At 41.0% G+C, this 20,995-nt stretch overlaps 1 protein-coding gene across 2 annotated transcripts in view; it reads left to right on the forward strand.

Annotated features, from left to right (window-relative positions):
• The window catches only part of RASGRF2 (Ras protein specific guanine nucleotide releasing factor 2), a 1,825,430-nt gene that overhangs the window by 439,055 nt on the left and 1,365,380 nt on the right, over positions 1–20,995 (forward strand). For both annotated transcript variants that reach the window (XM_086960835.1, XM_086960836.1), the window contains exon 2: positions 4,749–4,855. In XM_086960835.1, coding sequence (XP_086816961.1) covers positions 4,749–4,855 — 107 coding nt within the window. The remainder of the gene's footprint in view (positions 1–4,748; positions 4,856–20,995) is intronic.

Raw genomic sequence — 20,995 nt, forward strand, 5'->3', positions numbered from 1 at the left:
ATATCAGTTTGCCCAAATTTATTGTTGTCTTGTTTGAGTTTACAATAGCTTTATATACTCCATGAAAGGCATACACAATGGTACTCGTAAGGATCATGTCCCAGGAATCTTAAATAGAAGTCTGAAGAACTGATCTCACATCATTTGTTGGTGATAAACTATTGAGCATTTAGTCACCAGTAACTGGGGTTGAAAAGAATGTAGTCAATGGTTTCACTTAGCTCAAGAGATTCAAAGTGGAATTAATCAGAAACCACTGTATGTAAGGAGTGTCAGAGAGTGAGAGGAGGACATGAGGCCCCCCAAAATAAAAGGAGTCTGGTGGCAAACAAGGAGATTCTTGGCAGTGGGGTCAGTGTAATGTATTACTTTAACATAGATTCAGATAGATATCTTTCTTGGATGTTTTCTATAATGAAACTGTTGGTAAAAGGCATCATTTTTTGTCAAAGCCTCAGGCAACATTTTAGGCTTTTCTGAAAACATGGCATTAATCTAAGGAAGGTTTGTGTACCTGTTAAGTCGTGAAATGTACTCCACAGTGTATGGGATAAGTTGTCTAAAGCATTACAGGGCATGTGTGATCTGAAAATAATTAAGCCCATTGACCACGCTTCTTTGAGGTTTTCACACATCATTGTGGCAAAAAAGAAATCAGGCAAGTTACGCCTGTGTAAGTGAACAATGCCAGTTGAGAGGAAAGTTTTCCTCTTCCATGCATCTCGGATCTTATCACAATAGTAGGCCGAGCCACATGATTTACGAAGCGGCACCTTTGGATGGCATACCATCAGGTGGAGCAAGCTGCTGTTTACAGCACCTGATGACATGTTTTACAACTGATAGCACTTTCCAATTCCTTTGCATTATTATTATTATTATTATTATTATTATTATTATTATTATTATTATTATTATTAATACATTCTTGTTAAGCGCATGGCTACCCTTAGGCATCCCAGCGCTGCGCAACACGGACAGAATAGCGTCTTTACTGCAAGTTCTGGAATAACCACGTTTTTAGATGTTTCCTAAATGTGAGGTGATGTGGTGTGGATCTAAGCTGGAGTGGGAGAGAATTCCATAAGATGGAGGCATTGTAGGAAAACATGTGTCCCCTGAACGTACCCTTGCTTTGAGTCTAATTAAGTGAATTATAATGAATGAAGTATTCAACCCGACACCTGCTTTAGTCATCAGCATTGTCAAAGTACCTCCGCCCTCAGATGAGCACCAGCTGATTTAGTCTATAGGGCTGTGAGAGTTTTATTCAAAGTTCAACACTATCATTTTTTCTGATTTTGTTTTCATGTTTTTACAATATTTCTCTTTTTCTGAGCTTTGTATGAGTGTAAATTGTGTGGGGTTCTGAGGCCTGGTTTATCATCTAAACTAGGATTGGCTAATATTGGCTATTCTGTATTCTGTTGTGGAATTGTTTCGATACTTAGATTGTTCCAGGCTGTCTGTCAGTTAAGACTGGGCCTCCTTTTACCATGACACTTGTTAGTGTCTTAAGTAAAACTGTTCCTGTGAGTTTTTTTAATGTCTCCCTTCAGTGCTCCTAACTGTGCTGAAATTTGTCCTGCAATAAATAGCTTTCTACTAATGAGATTGTAAACATTTGAGGCCAAAATAGCACAACAGTAGTCAAAGAAATGTTTACTCAGTAGGTTGGTCATTGATTTTACTGTTAATGGAAGATTAACGACAGGGTAGGACTTTGGATAGCCATCTAAACTTCTGTAACCTCTTCAAAATCACATCAAGATCTGTTACATTTTCTAAATGCTGGTATAAGAAAAATGTAACTATTTTATTGCAATGTAGTACAACTGGTTGTTCTTGTGTACTAGCATGCCATATTGATATGTGCTTCAATGGACCTATTGAGGAAAGAAAGCTGTTATTCTTTCTTAAAGAAGGGAAATGATTTAATGCGAGAATGTGCACCGCAATAATATCCAATATGTTTATGGTCTCTCTGGATCTTAATAAAGAGGTGCCTGAATGAAGTATGCCTTTAGATTCAGATTATGGTTTGAATAAAAAAATGATGATATGAATAAAAATAAGCTTATCATTACAGCAAGTAAGCAGTCCCATTTTCTTGGTCATAATAATATATATGTGTTCACGATAGCTCATGTTTACGTCTGACCCATAATAAAGTACAAAGTTTGTTTTCAGAGGTTCTTTAAGTTTAATATTGTAAACGTCAGTGTGCCCTTTTCTTCTGGTGTTCCTGGCTTACAAATAAATATTCAGAGTAAGCCACTTTAGGAAACAATACAAGTAAGGTCCTTATTAAGGCCTTTATTACGAGTCTAGTGGTCCATGGTCCTCCAGGCTCATGGAGGCGCAGTGGTGGTGGTCTTCCAGCTGTCCCATTACAACGAGGGCGGTCCGGCCACATTGGGACAACCGCAACCCCCAGGGATCAGGGATCTCTGGCGGTGGTACGGCGGTATTGAGACGGCAGTATGCTTGTTGTGGCCACTGCATATTACGAGTTTCCTCACTGCCACACTTTTCATGGTGGTGCAGTGCATGGCGGGTCGCATCACCATGAAAAGTGTGGTAGTGAGGAAACAAAGAGGGCCTTCCAGGGCCAATTGTTGTCTCTGCGCTGTGGGGGCATGCAGAGGGGCACATTTTTTGCACCCTTATGTGCATGCACCACCACTCCCTGCAGGGCATAGACTGCCTTTGATGCTCCCATTGCGGTGCCTTGTTTAAAGGCACCTCGGTAGGACTACCAAAGAACTGCCCGCCAGAGTAAAAATATGTTGTACTATGGCGGGCGGTCTTTAATGGTTTTGGCGGTCTCGGGTCTCGGAGCGGGGCAGCAGCGTGGTGGCCCTTCTCCGAGACAGGCAGAGTCATAATAAGGCCCTAGGAGTTTGGTGATGTGGGACCACACTGCCAAACCCATGTTCAAACTCCCCTCCAGATCAGGAGTTTTCTCATGCCTGGCAGGCAGTTCTTAGGTGTTCCCAGGGCAGTGCCTATAAAATGGGAACTTCAAAGGCACTACCTGCATGACATGGATTGCTGCAGTCCATGCTTTGCAGGTACTGGAGTGCATGCACACAAGGGGGCACCTCTTGTGCCCCCTTGTGTGCATCCACATTACGTGAGGCACAAGGAGACCCTGAAGGGCCCTGTTTGTTTTTCTCACCGGCACAGGTTTCATGGAGGTCGCACCGCTGTGAAAAGTGTGGCAGTGACGAAAATCGTAATAGGCTTGACAAGGCTGCAGCATCCGTCAACATTATTGTGGCCTCAATACAGATGTATCACTACCAGATATCTCTGATCCCTGGTGGTTGTGGAGGTCCCAGGGCGGCTCGATCGCCCTGGTCATAATGGTGCGGTTGGAAGACCGCTACCACTGCGTCCGTGGGAGTCTGGCTTTTTGTGAATCACCACTTTTAAAAAGTCTGTACTTGCCCTCTTCCAAGACAATTTCTTGTCTTCTGTCGATAACAAAATGATACATTCCATGCATGATGTGTGCCTCCTAAATCGCAGTCAATTATTTTTTGATTTCTTATTATTGAAATAAAAATCAACAAAGAAAAACATCAGGTGACACATTACAAAAGAATACAGGTCAATTGATGACTTTCCATACCTTCAAAATATTGTGCAGTTATCACAGTTGGTAAATCAAGGGGACGTGATCTCATCAGCCTCTTCGGGACCCGTCGGGGTGGGCACAGATATCCCCCCTATAATGATTTCATGCCTCCCACATCTTACCCCACTTCCCCCGAAGGCCCCTGGTGCAAAAAACTGATCTTTCCCTAAACATCTTTCCCAGTCCAAGTCCTCCCTCCATTTCTCCACACGGGGCGGCTGACTAGCTCCCCACAACTGGGCAACATTGCCCTTTGCTATCATGAATGCCAACGTTGCCCATTGCTTTTTGTATGCGTTCAGGTCAGTTGGCTCCCTGATATTCAGAATACACCTGCGGGCTTCCAGCCACATTTCCGTACCCAGGACCGCTCGCAGCATGCTATGGACCCTCCCCCAAAACCCCTGCAATCTCGTACAATGCCACAAAATATGCTTGAATGTACCCAGTTCCCCACACCCCCTCCTACAGTCCCCGCTCTCCGAGCGGCCCATATGGACCAATCGGGGCCCCGTGACATACGACCTATGCAAGATCTTAAGCTGCACTAATCGGAGCCTCATTGGAATTGCCACAACCTGCGGGATGACACCACTTCCTGCCAGTCCTCGTCAACCAGCTTATACTGGATTTTAAATTAACTCAGTTTAAGAAGCGCTTTGTAAATTTGTCAACTTAAATACTTACTAATTATAATATTAAGTTGAATTTCATTTAAATCATTGCAAACGTATGAGCCAAAGATTCTCAGTTGAGGTCTTCATGTTTTAAAATAAACTCCTGCTAGGAACTCATTCTCATGATTCTCTCATTGCTTACAGACAATCCATAAACACTTTACTATTTCTGGTTATTATTTATATCTGCTTTAATTCACCATTCTTCTTGGTATTACTGCAACCAAGGTCACTTTCCTTTGCCCATCCGTAGCGCCTAGATACAATTTGGTTAACCACTATGCAACATACACATTTTCAAAAAATTAATAAATCAAGGCGTGAAGGCCTGCTGAGAGGTCTGGACTCAACTAGTATTGAATACGTAAAATTATATATTGCTTTACTCCTTTTTTAGTATTAACTTCGCTTTTCTTTCGATTCCACAGTATCACTTTGTTGTCATCTTTGGTCATGAAGGGCAGAAGCCACTGGAGCTCCGCTGCGAGGAGGAAAAAGATCGGGACGAATGGGTTGAAGCTATTCACCAAGCCAGGTAGGGCCCGCAGACCTCGCCATATGCACTCTTTCAGCATGCTTGTGTTGGGGTATTTTGAGGTCAGGTGCTAGTAAAAAGAGAGAAGCTTCTTTTCTTTTCTATGGCTAAATAACTGAATTGATCATGTTGCAAAAGGTGCAGACACCCCATCTGTTTGTTCAGTGTGTTTTTTCCAGGGTCATGCATGGTCACCTGGGTTGGTGGCAGCATAGACCTAACTCTTGTAAACTTGCTTTATTTGACTGTTGTTGACTCGAGTACATGGAAATCAGGGATACAATGTTCACTTTTGAGACGTAGTGAGGTCTGTGTGATAACTTGACCTACGGTAAACCATGTGGTAAAAGACACCGAATTGCAGTTCCAATGTTTGCATTTGGAGTTTATGCCACTCAGTTTGCCCTTATTCTCTGCAGAGATTATGGGTCTGATTTAGAGAGGAGTGGTAATGTGAAATTCTCCATGGGAATGGTAATTCCTCCAGAGCCTTAAGTTGAAGTTACATTACCACTGCTTTTGGCAAACTTACACATACCTCCTTCTCTATTTGAGGCCCTACTTTTCTTTATCTGAGTGTTAAAATTTGAATGGTTACCCATTTACTCTGGGATCCTAACATTTGCACTTGGACACTTAAAGAAGAGTTTGCCTCTCTCAAAACCGCATTTATAACTTCGGATATCGGCTCCCAACATGACAGAAATCTCCTAGACTTCCTGCTAATGGCAGCAGTCAAGATAGTACTCACCAATTGGAAGGACATGTCCAAAGCCACTTTCAAGGGGTGGCTTAACTGGGTGACATACCTGAGAGGAGCTGACATCACAGCCTTACGTAACACACCTTGGAACTACCTCTTGTTTAATATGTTTCAATACTTTACAGTCTAATGTTAATTTGTGGTTAAATCATTTGATACCATAGTTCCCCTTATCACCTAACTATAAGTCATGTTTACATGTTCAAGAGAACATATTTATACTGAAACGAAATATATACTTTCTACCTGTTAAGAATACCTACATAAGGTAGCTACAATTAGATTAATCCTGACTGGCTGCGAGCCCTGAATTTCTGCCTCTCAACACTCCTTTCAACTGTATCTAGAATATGAGCTACAACAAATTCACTTCTTAAAAACCCTTAAATCTTGTCAATCCCTTATTTTAAAATACTACTCTTGGAGCCTTTTTAGCATATCTGTTGACTGGTTCTTGTTGTCGGGATTACTTGCATGTGACATTTTTGTATGTACATTTTTTTGTGTGAAGTTTATTTTTTAGCCTACACGTATTTATTTACTTACTTTAGTACTGTATTTCTCTGAAGTCTCTTTAGACATGCTACGTTCTCACTTGAAATTAATTCCAGTATCAACTGATTTACATATAGCTCTTTGGTCTAACCTTGTTCATCCGCTAGGCCCACTACTCTCACGTTGACCCTCAGGGATCTCCCCTCTGCCCTACCAGCTATGTTCTTAGGGTGTCTGCCTATCCTTTTCTAAAGGCCAGATGTATTATTCACATATGCAAACCAGAGATGTGCAATTTGTGCACTAACTGGTCTGCGTATCGTAATGTAATTTAGGATGTGGCCTATGTACTAATAGCTCGCATTGCAAATTGTTCATTCACAGGGGGTTGCAACATAGGCTACCCTTTGTGTAATATTTAGGAAGTGCGCAATTTGCGACCACCTGTGATTGCATGCAGAAACAAAATGACACCCATTTCTTGCTCCTCTTATTTGCAATTCAGAAAGGATCGCAAACGCCCTTGTTTACACATCAGAAATATTTTTACAACTTATGAAAGGTCTTTGTACATTATTTTTTTTAGAAGTTCTTTGTTTCCAACCTAGTGATACTGACACTACTTGGGTTCGCAACTGCAAAAGAGTTTTGTACACCTGGCCCTAAATTTGCTGCTTTTGTTTCAGGTGGGTTGATTGCCTTTTCTGTATTAGAAATTTGGTTTCAACTGTTTCAGCTAGTCTGCACATTTTTGAAGATTGGTCAGTAGCAGCATTAAGTCAGAAGCTGCCGCCCTAGTTTGGCTTCCAATGACTTGCACACCTTGTATATGCAATTCAGAGGCAAGTTTCTGTGCTAAAGGAGGTCAAATGCTCTTTGAGGGGCAACAAAGTTAGTCGCAGATGTTGGGTCTGATTACGAGTATTCGCCGAACCTGTGGTGGGGGCCCAACCTCCGCCCCACTGTGGGACTGCCCACAGTATTATGAATGCACTGTTGGACCGCCTCAGGTCTGCAGCGACAGCCAGGATTACATGGTGTGCGTGCAGCGGTCAGAGGCAGAAATATGCTGGCAGTGCTGCAGAGGCACCACCGAGCATATTTTGAGTTACCTCATTCCCATCCTTTTCATGGCGGTGAGCCTGCCATGAAACGGGTGGTGGTGAGGCAACTAAAGGGGCCCTAATAGGGCCTCCTGCCACCCCTGGTGCCAGGGAGACCCCTAATATTACCCCACCAGTAACTGCATGGTGTGACATGTATGCCACTGTGCAGGAAGATGCAGGTGGTGCTCTGAGAGCCGTGGTCTGCATGGTAAGCTCTTCTATGAGCCTACTAGACAGCTGCTGTCAGACCACTGCAGAACCACCGCCCAGACCAGGGATAAATTCCTGATCTGGTGGGTGGTCGCACCACAGATTTGGTGGTGATATAGCAGATGGCGCGTTGCACTGTCCGCTGTAGGACTGCCAAACTCGTAGATGTAGGCTAGGGCGATAATATTTTATCCCCAATTGAAAATTGGCTGGTGGTGGTGTTTTCTACACCATCATGACTTTGGCAGCCCTCCTGTAGCACCACCACTGCTCCATCCACAGAAGGAGCGCCAGCCTGCCAGATTCAGAGTTGAAACCAGGTCTGGGAGGCAGTGATGCGGTGGTCTCACGGCGGTGGGCTAGGAGAGCCTAACATGCAGCCCACCTCTGTTACAGTGCCGACTGCATGTCCCTGCATGGTGTGGCATGCAATTGCCTCGCTGCCACCCTCCACATGGTCGACTCACCGCCCTAAAAAGGGCGGTGAAAAGGCATCTCGTAACATGCTCCACAGTGCCAGCAGCGGCACTTCCAGCATATTTATGCCAGGTGCAGACTGCCGGCTCAGCTGGTAGAACAGGCGGTCTCATGACGGTACGACCGCCACACTCAGAACTCTGTGGGCAGACGTGCAGTGTGGGGGTGGTAAGACCGTCACCACAAGTACAGCGGTCCTGAGGAAAGCTGTACTCCTAATAAGGCCCTTAGTGGAGATTTATGTAGGTGACACGATGTACTTTGGTTAAAATGGTAATAACAGCCTTGTATGGCTGTGTGGGGGTATATTTGTGGGATAGAATGAATCGTAGCTTGCTCAAAGTCAATTATTATTTTTTGGGGGTAATAGTTGCTTGTTTATTGTTTTACATGGTCAGCAGTTCCATGTAGGTACTGGCTTGTTTATTAGGAAGTAAAGCATAGATAAAAGTGATATTGGTGTTCCGAAATTCACCATGTAGGCTTTATAATTGATGAAATGGTGTGTGACACATTTGAAATGTCCCATCCTTCATCCATGTTTGTCATTGGGATAGTTTGAGTATGTTATTTGCAGTGGAGAATATTAATATGTGTTTCTCATATAGGAGGAGGGCTCCTCTCTATGTGTTATTGTTATATGTGTTGGTATATCTATCTCTTGTGTTTTAGAGCAGGTGGAATGTCGCTGGTGTCTTTCTTAGTCTGTTTTAAGGTGCTTTAAGGAGAGTATTGATGGTAATTGGCCTGTTGTATGTTCAGGGACTTGGAGAGGTATATTCATTAGCATTTTTGTTGTGGGTTCTTGAGAGCTAGTGCTTGCTTCTTTTATGTTATTTAAAACTTCTCTCACCTCTATCGCTGTGACATTTGGGGGGTGGATATTCTCTTTTACGTTGATTGCAACAGTTTATTTTGTAGTTGCCCTCCCATAACATGCACTGGTCTAATATTTTGTACATTTCCAGGTAATATTTTCAGTAGAAGCATTTTCTGGCTGTAAGTGCACCCCTTGTTAATAATACCAGTTTTCCTTTTTGTGAAGTGATACATTTGGCGCCTTCTGTCATTATATCTGTAATTACTGTAATAATATTATTATGAAAAATAGTTATTTTCTATATTTATTATTATACAGTTAAATATGCATTTACAATTTCTTTTATTTACTTACTTGTATGTGTTTTAGAGACGTTTTGTGTCATTTGTGCTATTTTCTTTCGGTGAGACTGATCATGAAATAGGTGTTTCTTTTATGTTAGAAGAGAAAAATAAATTATATTAATTGCAGGTAGTTTACTTTTTAAGTTAGACAAAGTTTAGGGGGGGATAGGAATTTTTGGCATAGCTGTTAGGGTAGTAACACAAGAAGGGTACAAAGTTCCCCGATGGGACTGTGAAATTAGGAGTGTGCGTGTAGCGTAGAGGACAGTAAAAAGGGAGGGGGAATTCCCTTTTTGGGACTAAAACCCTCACACACCCAGAAAGCTAGGTGTCATGCTTCATCATATGGGTTCTACTCCTCGTCAGACTGGCGCTGCAATGTCTGACGGGCACCCGTAAAGGGGCTCTTTATCGGAGATCTTTTGTTCCAGCCATATGGTGCATGCGCGTGAGAAGGCAAGTGAAAGTGTAGTTGTGAAGTGGTGGTGAGTTAAAAAAGGTGGGTCAGTCCACAGGGAACTTTATTAGTGTGGCTGACTCCCTTGGTTAAAACGGTGGGAGGGGAGATACGTGCTGGGAAGGTTCACAGCAAAATATCTACAACCCTCTGATCAGGTCGACATGTTTCTTGCAATCATAGCAATTCTTCAGGACCTAAGTGCTCAGTACTACACAGTGAATAATAAATTACAACCTTATATCTTGAGGTCAGTAAACAAGCAGGCCGGCTGGACCTGCCTTTAGTGATTACCCTTCTTGTGTGACTAGCCATTCGGACATGTACACTGGACCCTGTTAAATATAGTCCACCCAAGGTTCCACCCCTTACTGATAGATAGCTGTTAGGGTACATTTAGAATTATTTTTTAAATATAATTACCTTATTTTGTAATGTTGGATGTGTTGTTGTTGATGGTATTTAATAGAAGTATGGAAAATCTGTGCAAAAGGAGAAAAGTTAAACAGTGTTATCTATTGTTGGTTAATTATTCTCTTTGCACTTCAGCATTATTTTACTTTTTATTTTACATATAATTAATACTTACTTGGATATGTAGTTGTATGGTTATATATTTTGCAGTCTTCTTATTTGTAGTAAAAAACTGTAGAGTTTCCTCCTCTTCAAATGTTTGTCGTTTTCTGAGTTTTACTTTTGTTTTAATAGGTTTGGCTTTTATATTGTTTCTTTAATAGGTTAAGCTGTTTTATTAGTTACAGTTGTTTATTGTTTTATTTGATTGTCTGCTTTAGTCTTACTTTTTTTGGGCAGTTATATCCTTGTTTGGTAAATGTTAATTTATGTGTTTTTATATTTGTCTTATATATATATTTGTTTTATTTAATATTGTATTTATTTGTGTTGATTACATAATTAATAGTGTTTGTTTTACTTAAGTGTTTATTGTATCTAAATCTCTTTTAAATATGTTTTGTGACTTTATTATAGGTGCATTGAGTAAAATATTTGTATTTCATTATATATTGTTGTTATAATGTTTGGATAGGTTTATTGTTGTTTGTTGGTGTAAATAATTAGTTTTTGATGATTTTTAAATGTATTTAGTAGCTGGTTTAATGATAGTTTTGTAGTTGATATTGTTGTGATCGATATTTTTGAAATAGTACATGCTTAATTATAAGTGACAATATTTTTGTTTCTGATATTCCTGTATTCAATATATGTAACATTTTATATTTTTGTCACCAATATTTATGTATTTGATATAAGCGACTTTTATAGTTATGTATAAGGACTCTATATTTTTGTTATTGATATAGAATTTTTGATAATATTTTTTGGGTTGATATCATGTTACTGATCCATTGTAAGACGTTTTGATGGTCACACTTCTAAACATTGGAGCTGCTATTCTGTTTATTTCTTATCATACTCACTACTCATATTGTGTGCACTAGGATAAGAATTTCATTTTTTGAATGTATCTATTGTTTCCTAGTATTCTTGAGTGCAATGTCCAATTACTAAAGAGGGTTTGGCTTCCACTAGCCATCCCTGTGATATTTCATAGAATTGATTTTTAACTGGAATGTATCTCAATAAATGGAATTTATTATTAACTGAAACACATCCCAATCAACTATTCCTCAGTGGGTTGCAGGGTGATTTCAGTCAACTGGCTTTCTACTAATGTTGGCACATTGACAAAGTCTTTAGTGCCAGGGGGGTCTAGAAAGTCTATTCACTGTCCTTGTTCTGCGAGATCCACAAAACGTATAATTATAGAGGAAAGCTCAGATTTTAGATTCCTTCTTGACTGGACTATCATACGCAGTTCTGTAATTTGAGAATGGTAATACTTGCACATGATGTGGACTGACCTAGATTTTGAAGTGACACACCTCTATTCTCATGTACATGAATGCATGTGAGTGCAATCAGAAGTGAGCTGCAACACAAAATAATTTCTGGACTTGTGTTCCACTATGGGATCATAATCCCCTATTTTGGACTGTGCAAAGTAGGGTGGAGAGCATCTACAATACAACCCAACCCAGAAATATCAGATCCGGGCGCATTTGGTGCTGCTCTGTCACTTTATCATAACGGTGAAGGTGAAGTACCTGATATAAGGAAAAGCAGTACTGCACTGTCAGAAAGTTTCAGTCATGCAATATAAATGGTATCTCTCTCTTCCCTCCTCTGTCACTCTCCTCCATCTCTATTCACCCTCTCTGTCTTAAATCTCACCCTATATCCTACAGTATTGCAGCAATCCTCTTCACTCTGCAATAGCAGTGCAGTGGTCACCTTGTTCTCCCACTTAAAAAAAAACCTTCAACTCATTGTATATTTTAATGATTCATTTATTTTTCTAGACTCATGGCTCTATTGAACTGAGTGATGGGGGGTGTGGCAGGAATGGGTGGCAGGTATTGGCAGCGTTACAGTAACTATGATAGGGATGGGAAAGGTGACAGACTGGGAGTATAACTGAATGTGAGACAGTTCAAAAAGTGTGAGGGACTGATGGCAGATATTTGGAGAGCAATATGTACTGTGCAGGCAGGGGTGCCATTCTCCCTGTAAAATAAAAATCAAGAGGCATCTCCCTGATAAGTTGCCATAGGCCAAAACCTGTCTGGGGTTTCTCATGGCCCTTTCTGACAGTTTAGGCTGGCCTGTTCATATTGAAGCAAAAGCAAAGCCTGTTTAGTAGGTGACAGGTCTCTGTCTAGAGTGGAAACAATGATTAATTGGAATATGTCCTGGGTTTGTACCAGTAGATAAGATACATTCATGGTTTTTGCTCATTGCCTTTTTGATGTTCTAGGTATTGGCAGTGACAAGGAATACGAGTGTCACAGTGATAGATAGAGAGACAGGAACTGGAAGTGTGGTAGTCTGAAAAGGTTCAGGAATTGGGATTATGACAGAGACTAAGGATATAGCTAGGCTGTCCGGTTTTAAGTTTAAACCTATAATAACTGATAACACCCCACAAAAAAGAAAATAGCCCTCACCAGTGTAAACATATAAACACTGAAAAAACACCTATGCAACCACAAACAAAATGCCATTTAAAGAAAGGAAAAGGTGAGTGAAGGAGTAATTTTTTTTCTTCCCGAAGGGGTCAGTACAATGTATTTTTGTTACATAAGGCAGCAGCAAGAAAGACTGGGCTAACATTATTCTGCTTGAGTTTTGTTGTTTAGGGATGTCACTCACATAATGTTTCTTATTCCTTTTGGTTTTTTTTTCAGTTTTGTGGTCTTTGGTCTAATGATGCAGGTTTTAAAGCATGTTTCAGGTCTTATTTAATAAACTATAGAGAATCAAGAAATACGTGTGAGTCTTTCACTAAGAGGTAAAATGGCTGGTTTCGTATGAATCTTTCCCAATATCTGCCATCACTTTTACCCACAGACAAAGAATGGGTGAAACCCTTTGATACATCAGCCTCCTTTCCTAGCGAGTCATTATCGATAGCAGGTGAATTGCCAAACACCCTATGCTTTAAACATTCAATGCAAGGTGTCGTGACAGGTATATGTGAAAGGAGTGCTGTCACCGAGCATCTGGGATAGTTGGGAAAACATGACACCAGATGTTTGGAAAACCTGGAACACAGTGTCACTTGGAATGCTGCTGCTAAAAGTTCTTACCAAGTTAAACAAAGATTGGAGGATATTGTTTGCAAGTGCAGTAATTCAGCTACATATAAGAAAAAGTTGAGTGATGACCTGTCAACATCAATACCTGAGCTGAAGTGCTTTGCTGTAAGAGATCCTTTCCATTTGCAAGATGGTATGCTAAAAGCATCTTTACAATCTTCAGAGTTTATGAAAAATGCTATTGACTGTGTAGTCCATTCTGGTGCACAGTTTTATTGAGAGGGGGAACTAAAACGCACATATTTCTCATTTTGTGCTTTGTATAGCATCAATGAAAGAGTAATCCCAACTGTGTCATTTAGCCTAGATTCCCTGAATGCTATATTATCCATGTGGCGACCGTTTACAGAATTTGTGCTTAGTGATGATGCCAAAAGTCAAGAAATGTGAGGATCTTTGGTCGTATATTTATACTGCTGTTAAAAGAAGCACACTCTACTGCATTCTTAGATTTTTACAGGAAAACATGATTGCTGTAGTGAACATAATAAAAACAAGCATTTGCAATGCAATAGGTCTCGCATTAGGAAATTTTGAGCTATTGGTATTGTAAATGACATTTTTTTTATTTCTGTGTTGGTTTTGAAAATAGCTAAATTAATACCTTTGGCATTTACAATGCCAATAGTTATAACATTCGCAAATGTTACACCTATAGCATTTGTAATGCAATATGTGTTGTATTTACGTGACTTAGATGTATTGCTATTACAAATAACAATGGCTTTTAATTTTTTTAAATAATTAATACTTAAATAAAAGCTATTGTAATTTAAAATAGCAATAGCTTAAACTTTTGTAAATAACTTTTGTGAAGATTGTGTTAGGTGTATTTTATTGGGACGAAAATCCAAGAACAGAAGTAAAATATTAACATCTTTTTGTGACATTTGTAATAAAGCTTGAGACAGTGAGAGAACATATTTGAACCAGTTGTTGTTGAATGGTTGCACAGATTGATGCTGTGGTGCCGTTGAGTGAGTGCGATAGAGTGAGGGCGATCGATAGAGTGAGAGCGATGGATGGAGTGAGGGCGATATGGATGGAGTGAGGGCGTGATGGATGGAGTGAGGGCGTGCTGGATGGAGTGAGGGCGTGCTGGATGGAGTGAGTGAGGGCTGGATGGAGTGAGTGAGGGCGTGCTGGATGGAGTGAGTGAGGGCGTGCTGGATGGAGTGAGTGAGGGCGTGCTGGATGGATGGAGTGAGGGCGTGCTGGATGGATGGAGTGAGGGCGGGCTGGATGGAGTGAGTGAGGGCGTGCTGGATGGAGTGAGTGAGGGTATGCTGGATGGATGGAGTGAGGGCGTGCTGGATGGATGGAGTGAGGGCGTGCTGGATGGATGGAGTGAGGGCGTGCTGGATGGATGGAGTGAGGGCGTGATGGATGGATGGAGTGAGGGCGTGATGGATGGATGGAGTGAGGGCGTGATGGATGGATGGAGTGAGGGCGTGATGGATGGATGGAGTGAGGGGGTGATGGATGGATCGAGTGAGTGAGGGCGTGATGGAGTGATGGAATGAGGGCGTGATGGAGTGAGGGCGTGATGGAGTGATGGAGTGAGGGCGTGATGGAGTGAGGGCATGATGGAGTGATGGAGTGAGGGCGTGATGGAGTGATGGATGGATAGAAAGTGCCTATAAATTAACCCATCAGAAACATAAACACCTAATAAACAAAAATGCCTGATTATTGAAAAGGAATAGACCAAGATATTAGATTTGTGCAAATACAATAAACAGAAGCAAGATCGTGAAGGGGCAGGAGCGGGTGAGACTGAAACTGAGGAAGAGTGGAGAGGCCAAGACAGGGCAGACATGGCTTTGGCGGTGATGGGACTGCGTTATTACAGGGAATGTCTCAGCACCAGCTTCTGCACGATCGAGGTACTTGCAAAGTACTCGATAAACACTGCTAAGCTCCAAGTAATAGACCTGCTGAGATAGGTTTACTGTCTTAAGTGTGAGCCAAGAAATGATGTGTCCTAGTGCGCAAATCTGAATCCCCCCCAAAAAAAGGCTGCAGAGCAGAACTAGAAGATCCCATATCCTCAGCATGCAGACTCTGATAGCGAGAGTGCATGTTCACTCTAAGATAGTTACATACCAGATCACCGCCCAGCAGTTCACCTCTCTGACACCAACAACAAATGCAGGCGCCCTCGCCAAGGACAGACTGTATGAACACAAGTGGAATGGAAAGAGGTCAGTAAATTCAGTCACAAGAACATACCCGCAGACGACGGGCTATGAAGAAAACATGAAAGGGCACGAGAAGACAGGCTCTGCAGTCACGTGACAGCTGATGGCGGATAGGTTAGTAGTTAGCGGCTCCAAGAGCCACTGCCAAGAGGGAACGAAAAAGCTTTTTTCAAATATTCAATTATTATCGTGTCATCCCTGTGACCGAGTATGCATGAGTTCGTCATAAAAAATGAAAAAGCGGAGTCTCTGGTAAAGCTAACATCGGGCCGGGCCGTGCATACCTTTCTTTCTCCCTTGCAGACAGCAATTTGACGCTTTAGAGCATGTGCCTCCTGCATCAACCCTCAGTGGTTGTGTGCAGTTTCCAGGTTGAACTGCACCATTTCATATAGGTTGGCGAACGCTTGCTGAATTTCACCTGGGCATCGTGTGAGCCTCATTCCTGGTGTTTCCTTTAAGAACCATGTACTGGGACACTAAGTAAGATGACTGCCATACATACACATTATATAGTTATTTGTGAACAAGCACTAATAAAGCCTATGAGATCTATTGGCTTTGGCAGTGATTTCAGCCATGGTGACAGCTGCGTGGCTGCTGTTCAGCAGGATAGCAAATAATTATTTTAAAAGTGCTATGACGCAGCCGGCACTAATGCGCGTAATAGATGGGTGATAAGTGAATAGACAGAGAGAAAAGGAAAGGAGAGAGGATGTGGATGGGAATAGGACATGCGAGAGACAATGGGCAACCATACTGAAACCAGGCCGGTGCCCACCCGGCATTTGCCCCGAGTGCACTTTATCTAATTATTTACGGGACCCGTTTTTAGGTCCTTTGCGAGTGCCCACCTCGCATATATAATTATATTTTAATTCGAAGGTGCCTACCGCTCTTGCCCCCGAAAGAAATCACCGCCGCTGCCCTGCTTCGTGAAAACCGGAAGTCAGGCACTTTTGGCCGAGACGGGGGCGGGGCCTGCAATTCGGCAGGAAGTCCCACCCGCCGCCGCCGAGGAAGAAGTGAAGCCGGCCAACTGATGGCCTCTCCGCAGCCCGGGGCTCCCATGAGTTGAGGAGAGTCCCGGGGCTGCCAACAGCAAAACAGCCAGAGTGTTGCGGGGCTCCCAGGTGCTGGAGGGAGCCCCGGAAGTGAAGTCCTGCCCCCTGGTGCCGCGACGAGACGAGACTGCCTCAGAGAGGAGCCCGATCCCCAGCAACAGCCTGGTGAGTGCCCGACCAGAGCTGCAGAGGAGACACGGAACACGCCGAAAGAGCCCGGTGAGTGGGAGGGGGGTGTACGCGCGTGTGTCTGTGTGTGTTCGAATGTGTCTGTGTGTGTGCGCGTTGGTCTGCGTGTGTGTATGCAGTGTATGTGTGGCTGTGTATGTGCGCATGCGTGAGTGTGGAGTGTGTTTGCTCATGGGAATGAGGCACGAGAGGGGCACGGCGCCGTGCACACCCACGAGGTGAAATCTGCGCTCTTGTGTCCACATTCCCAAATACGGGTAACATTAGTTGTCTTGCTGACAGCATTCAATGCTTTCGCATTGAATGCTAGGTCAGCTCGACTTAAAAAAACTAGAGTCTGAAAACACCCTTGTCTACCAAGTGTTCAGTTTAATTAGTGTAGATGTGAAACATCTCCTTGTGAGTTGGCTAGGCGACACTTTTAGTGAATTTGGCACTGCATCATGTTCCATGTTAGAATTCTTGCCACTTGGTGAGCAGAGAAATGTTGAGGAGAAATTCTGGTAATTTCATTTTACAGTGCATGAGAAATTGCTAGCAATGGTGAATAGAGATGTCCCTTCACCAACCATTCAGTTGCACTGCAAAAAAGGATTTGACCTTGACATTAAATCAATCATTCTTACTCCATATAGAACAGTTAATATGCCAATTTAATCATAATTTGTCCGGACAATTTAATCAAATCTCTCCAAATTACTGCAAGGACAGTGAGATTCCTCCGTAGTTTTTCATTTACATTTTTCAACTGTCTTCAGCGTGCCCATCCGGGCTTCAAATGAAACATGTAGAGGTGAACAGTCCATATTCCATAACTTCACACAATTCCACCCAATGCATGTCGGCCTCTCTTAGACCTTCGTTAGGGGTAAATAGAAAAAACAGAAATAAACTTCTAAATCTTGTGTTACAGACCAAAGCACATTTAACACTCCCGTACTGATGTCGTTCTATCAACACGTCTTCAATCGTTACCTAAACCCCCCAATATCTGAAAGGATGCCCTTCTAAACTTAGTGCTTGTTCCCTTTGCCTTAAAAAACCTAAAACGTGTGCTTACAAAACAAAATTGCTGTCCTTAACACAAATTCTAAATGAAAAAAACGTTCTTATGTGAGTGCACAAAAGTCCGTACTTTTACAGACCCAAATTTCCCATAACCCCGTTACCAACCTAAATCCTAAATGGTAAACAACCCTTTTCTAAACCATATTATCCATCCACCTTGAGTGCCGTTGTCGGAAACTTTATTACCTCCTCTGCTTGCTCCTCATGTACCATGACTGTATGTTCTCTTTTCGTCCCCTAAACTGCTAAGCTCTCCCACCTGACTCCTCACTCTATTTATAACCAATTATACCATTTGTATCCTGACCCTGTGAGTTCATACAATTCAAGCTATGTACCTTAAAGAAACAGTACTTAACCTCTCTATGTCATAATACCTGCCCAAAAACGCTACAAAACCAAAATCAATAAACTACGCATTACCACCCATGGATGTGTACATCCAGTTACGATCTTATCATACCAATAGTACATTACTGTGAACAATTCAACTTCGATAAACATTTCAAAATGCTTCAGTGAGTTAAAAAGAATGTCAAAGTGGGAGACGCGTGAACGCGCTGATCAAGATGGCGCCCGTTTAGCGAGGTCCGCCGCATTTTTGCCTGTTTTGGAGATTTAACGATGAATTTCTGTCAGAGTTTGCTGCAAAATGAAGTTGCTGCCCTAATTAAGTGCTTACCTGCATTTTGGGGAACTTTCAGGATCTTCTGAATGCCGCAAGAGGTATTTACACCTCTCTGGTTCCTGCTCCCAGCACTGCCTCAAGGTACTGCCTGAAGTGTTTGTCAGGGGGGCGGAGTAATCTTCAAGAAAGGGCCTGGCTTGGGCCTAGCCACTCCCCCAGTCTAGTTTAGCTGCTGCACCAGCCAATTCTTGATTGTCTCCACAGTTTTTGCTTCTTCATTCAATATTTTACTTCTATAATTATTATTCTGCCTCATTTTACTTCAAAATGGAAAATAAGAGTACTGTTAATAATAAAAGAAGGCAGCAAGTTTCTCCACCTCCTGCAAAATCTAAAGTAGTGGAGTCTTCTGAACCCGCACTGTCTTTATTATTGGAGGAAATTCAAGCACTTCATGTCAATACAGACACCATTGCTTCTTAAATTAAAAATATACGCAAAGAAATGGCTTGCCTATCAATGAAAATATCTGATAATTCCATCAAAATACAGGATAATAAGGCCAAATTTGACGCATTTACTCCACTTGTGGGAAAAATTTCACCTATCTGCTCAGCACTATTGGACTTGTAATAGACAATATAATACACGCATATTTAATTTGCCTGAAGATGTTGAGGGAAATAACTGTAGATTATATTTAGAGAGTTTTATTGCCTAAGCTTTTACAAATTACATTTTCAGAGAAGTTTGAAATTGATAAGGCTCATAGGGTTCCCTCACATAGGAACCCTCTGCACGCAAAGCAACGACAAATGATTTTTGAAGTCCTTCGACACCACCATTAGGTATTAATCCGAAAACCAGCTAGGCAAATACCTTCACTGATGGTAAATGAAAACAAAATATTTATTCATCAAGACTTTTCTAAAGAAACTGTCTCAATTTGGAAAGATTTCACTGTTCTTCGTCCTCAACTATGAAGTCTAGGCTACAAATATGGTCTCTTTGATTCATCGTCGATGCGCATTTGGAAGGATAATTTCTCGAAATCTTTTCAACGTCCTGAAGATTTGAGACATTTTTTGGATCATCAGTCACAGCACTCTTTGGATACCAATGACTCTGCTACGTGATTATTATCTGATATGTCTTTTCTGACTCAATACTGACATTTCTTTCTGTGTGCGTTTCACATTTCACATTTTTGTCTTCTGTTTGTCATTTTGTCTATGTTTTTTCATTTTACCTTTCCTTTTTATTTATTTGGAGCTACCTTTTTCTCATTCTCTTCTTTTATTTTCCTCTTCATCTTCTTTCTCCTTTCTTCTATTATGGCTAACACGAAGCAAATTAATGTTGTCTCACTAAATGTTAAAGGTTTACGCCATCCAGTTAAACGTAAAAAAATTCTAGATTATCTCAATAGTCGTAAAGCAGATGTTTGTTTTTTACAAGAAACTCATATAGATGATAACATTTTAGATTATATTAAGAAAAAATGCGTAGACGCTATTGTGTCTTCTCCTGCTAATGCTAAAAAAATGGTGTCGCTATTTTATTCGCAAAAAAACTACATTGTAAAATTTTGAGTAAAACGTCTGATTAGGATGGTAGATTTATACATGTTAAAATTAAAGTTCATGACTCATTTTTATTTTTAATAAATGTTTATGGTCCTACAGCGGATGATGCAGTGTTTTGGACTAATCTTACAACAGAGGTTCTAAAGGTTGGTAATGCCCCTTTAATTGTTAGAGGTGGTTTTAATGTTATTTCTGACCCTTTACTAGATAGATTATCTCTTACTAAGTTTCATTGTTCTAAAGTTCATTTTGCGTTCAAATCATTTATTTAAGCAACTAAGTTAGTTGATATTTGGAGATTACATTTTAATACAGAAAAATGTTTCACATTCTTCTCAAACCCTCATAATTACCATTCTAGAATTGATTGTTTATTGGTTTCCAGACATTTAATTAGTTCAATATCCAATCCCCATTTTGCTAGCATTGACATCTAAGACCATGCTATGATTTCTTTGGGTCTGAATTTAGAATCAACTTTTACTAATAAATCTAGGTGGCAAATGAACAATGGTATAATCTAAAAGGAGTATAATAAGCATAACATTTTATCTGCCATTCAAGAATATTTTATACTCAACCCTGAAGGTTCTACCTCTATGATTAATAGATGGAATGCTTTCAAAGCCTATATTAGAGGTGTAACTATATCTATTATGGCTCACAAAAATAAAACCTTTCCTACGAGTGCTAAAAGCTTTCAAATCCAGATTGTGAAATTCGAACGACTTTTGATTACATCCAACAATCCCCAATATAAATTTCAACTACAAAAATTGCGTTATGAATTTAATTAGCTGCTTAGTAAGAGAGCAGGTATCCAAATTTTTAATGCTAAAGCCAGATTTAGTTTTAATGCCAATAGATCCGGAAGACTATTAGCTAATTATCTACGTATAAAAAAAGATAAAACACAAATCAATTCAATCCATAGTTCCCATGGTAAAATTGCTATTTCTCACAATGATATTGTTGACGAATTTCTCAAGTTTCTATTCTACACTACATAATAAACCTGATTTTCAAGATGTTTCCTTAATAGATTGCTTTTTAAA

Source organism: Lissotriton vulgaris, chromosome 3_1 (genome assembly GCF_964263255.1).
Source record: "Lissotriton vulgaris chromosome 3_1, aLisVul1.2, whole genome shotgun sequence".
NCBI lineage: Eukaryota > Metazoa > Chordata > Amphibia > Caudata > Salamandridae > Lissotriton > Lissotriton vulgaris.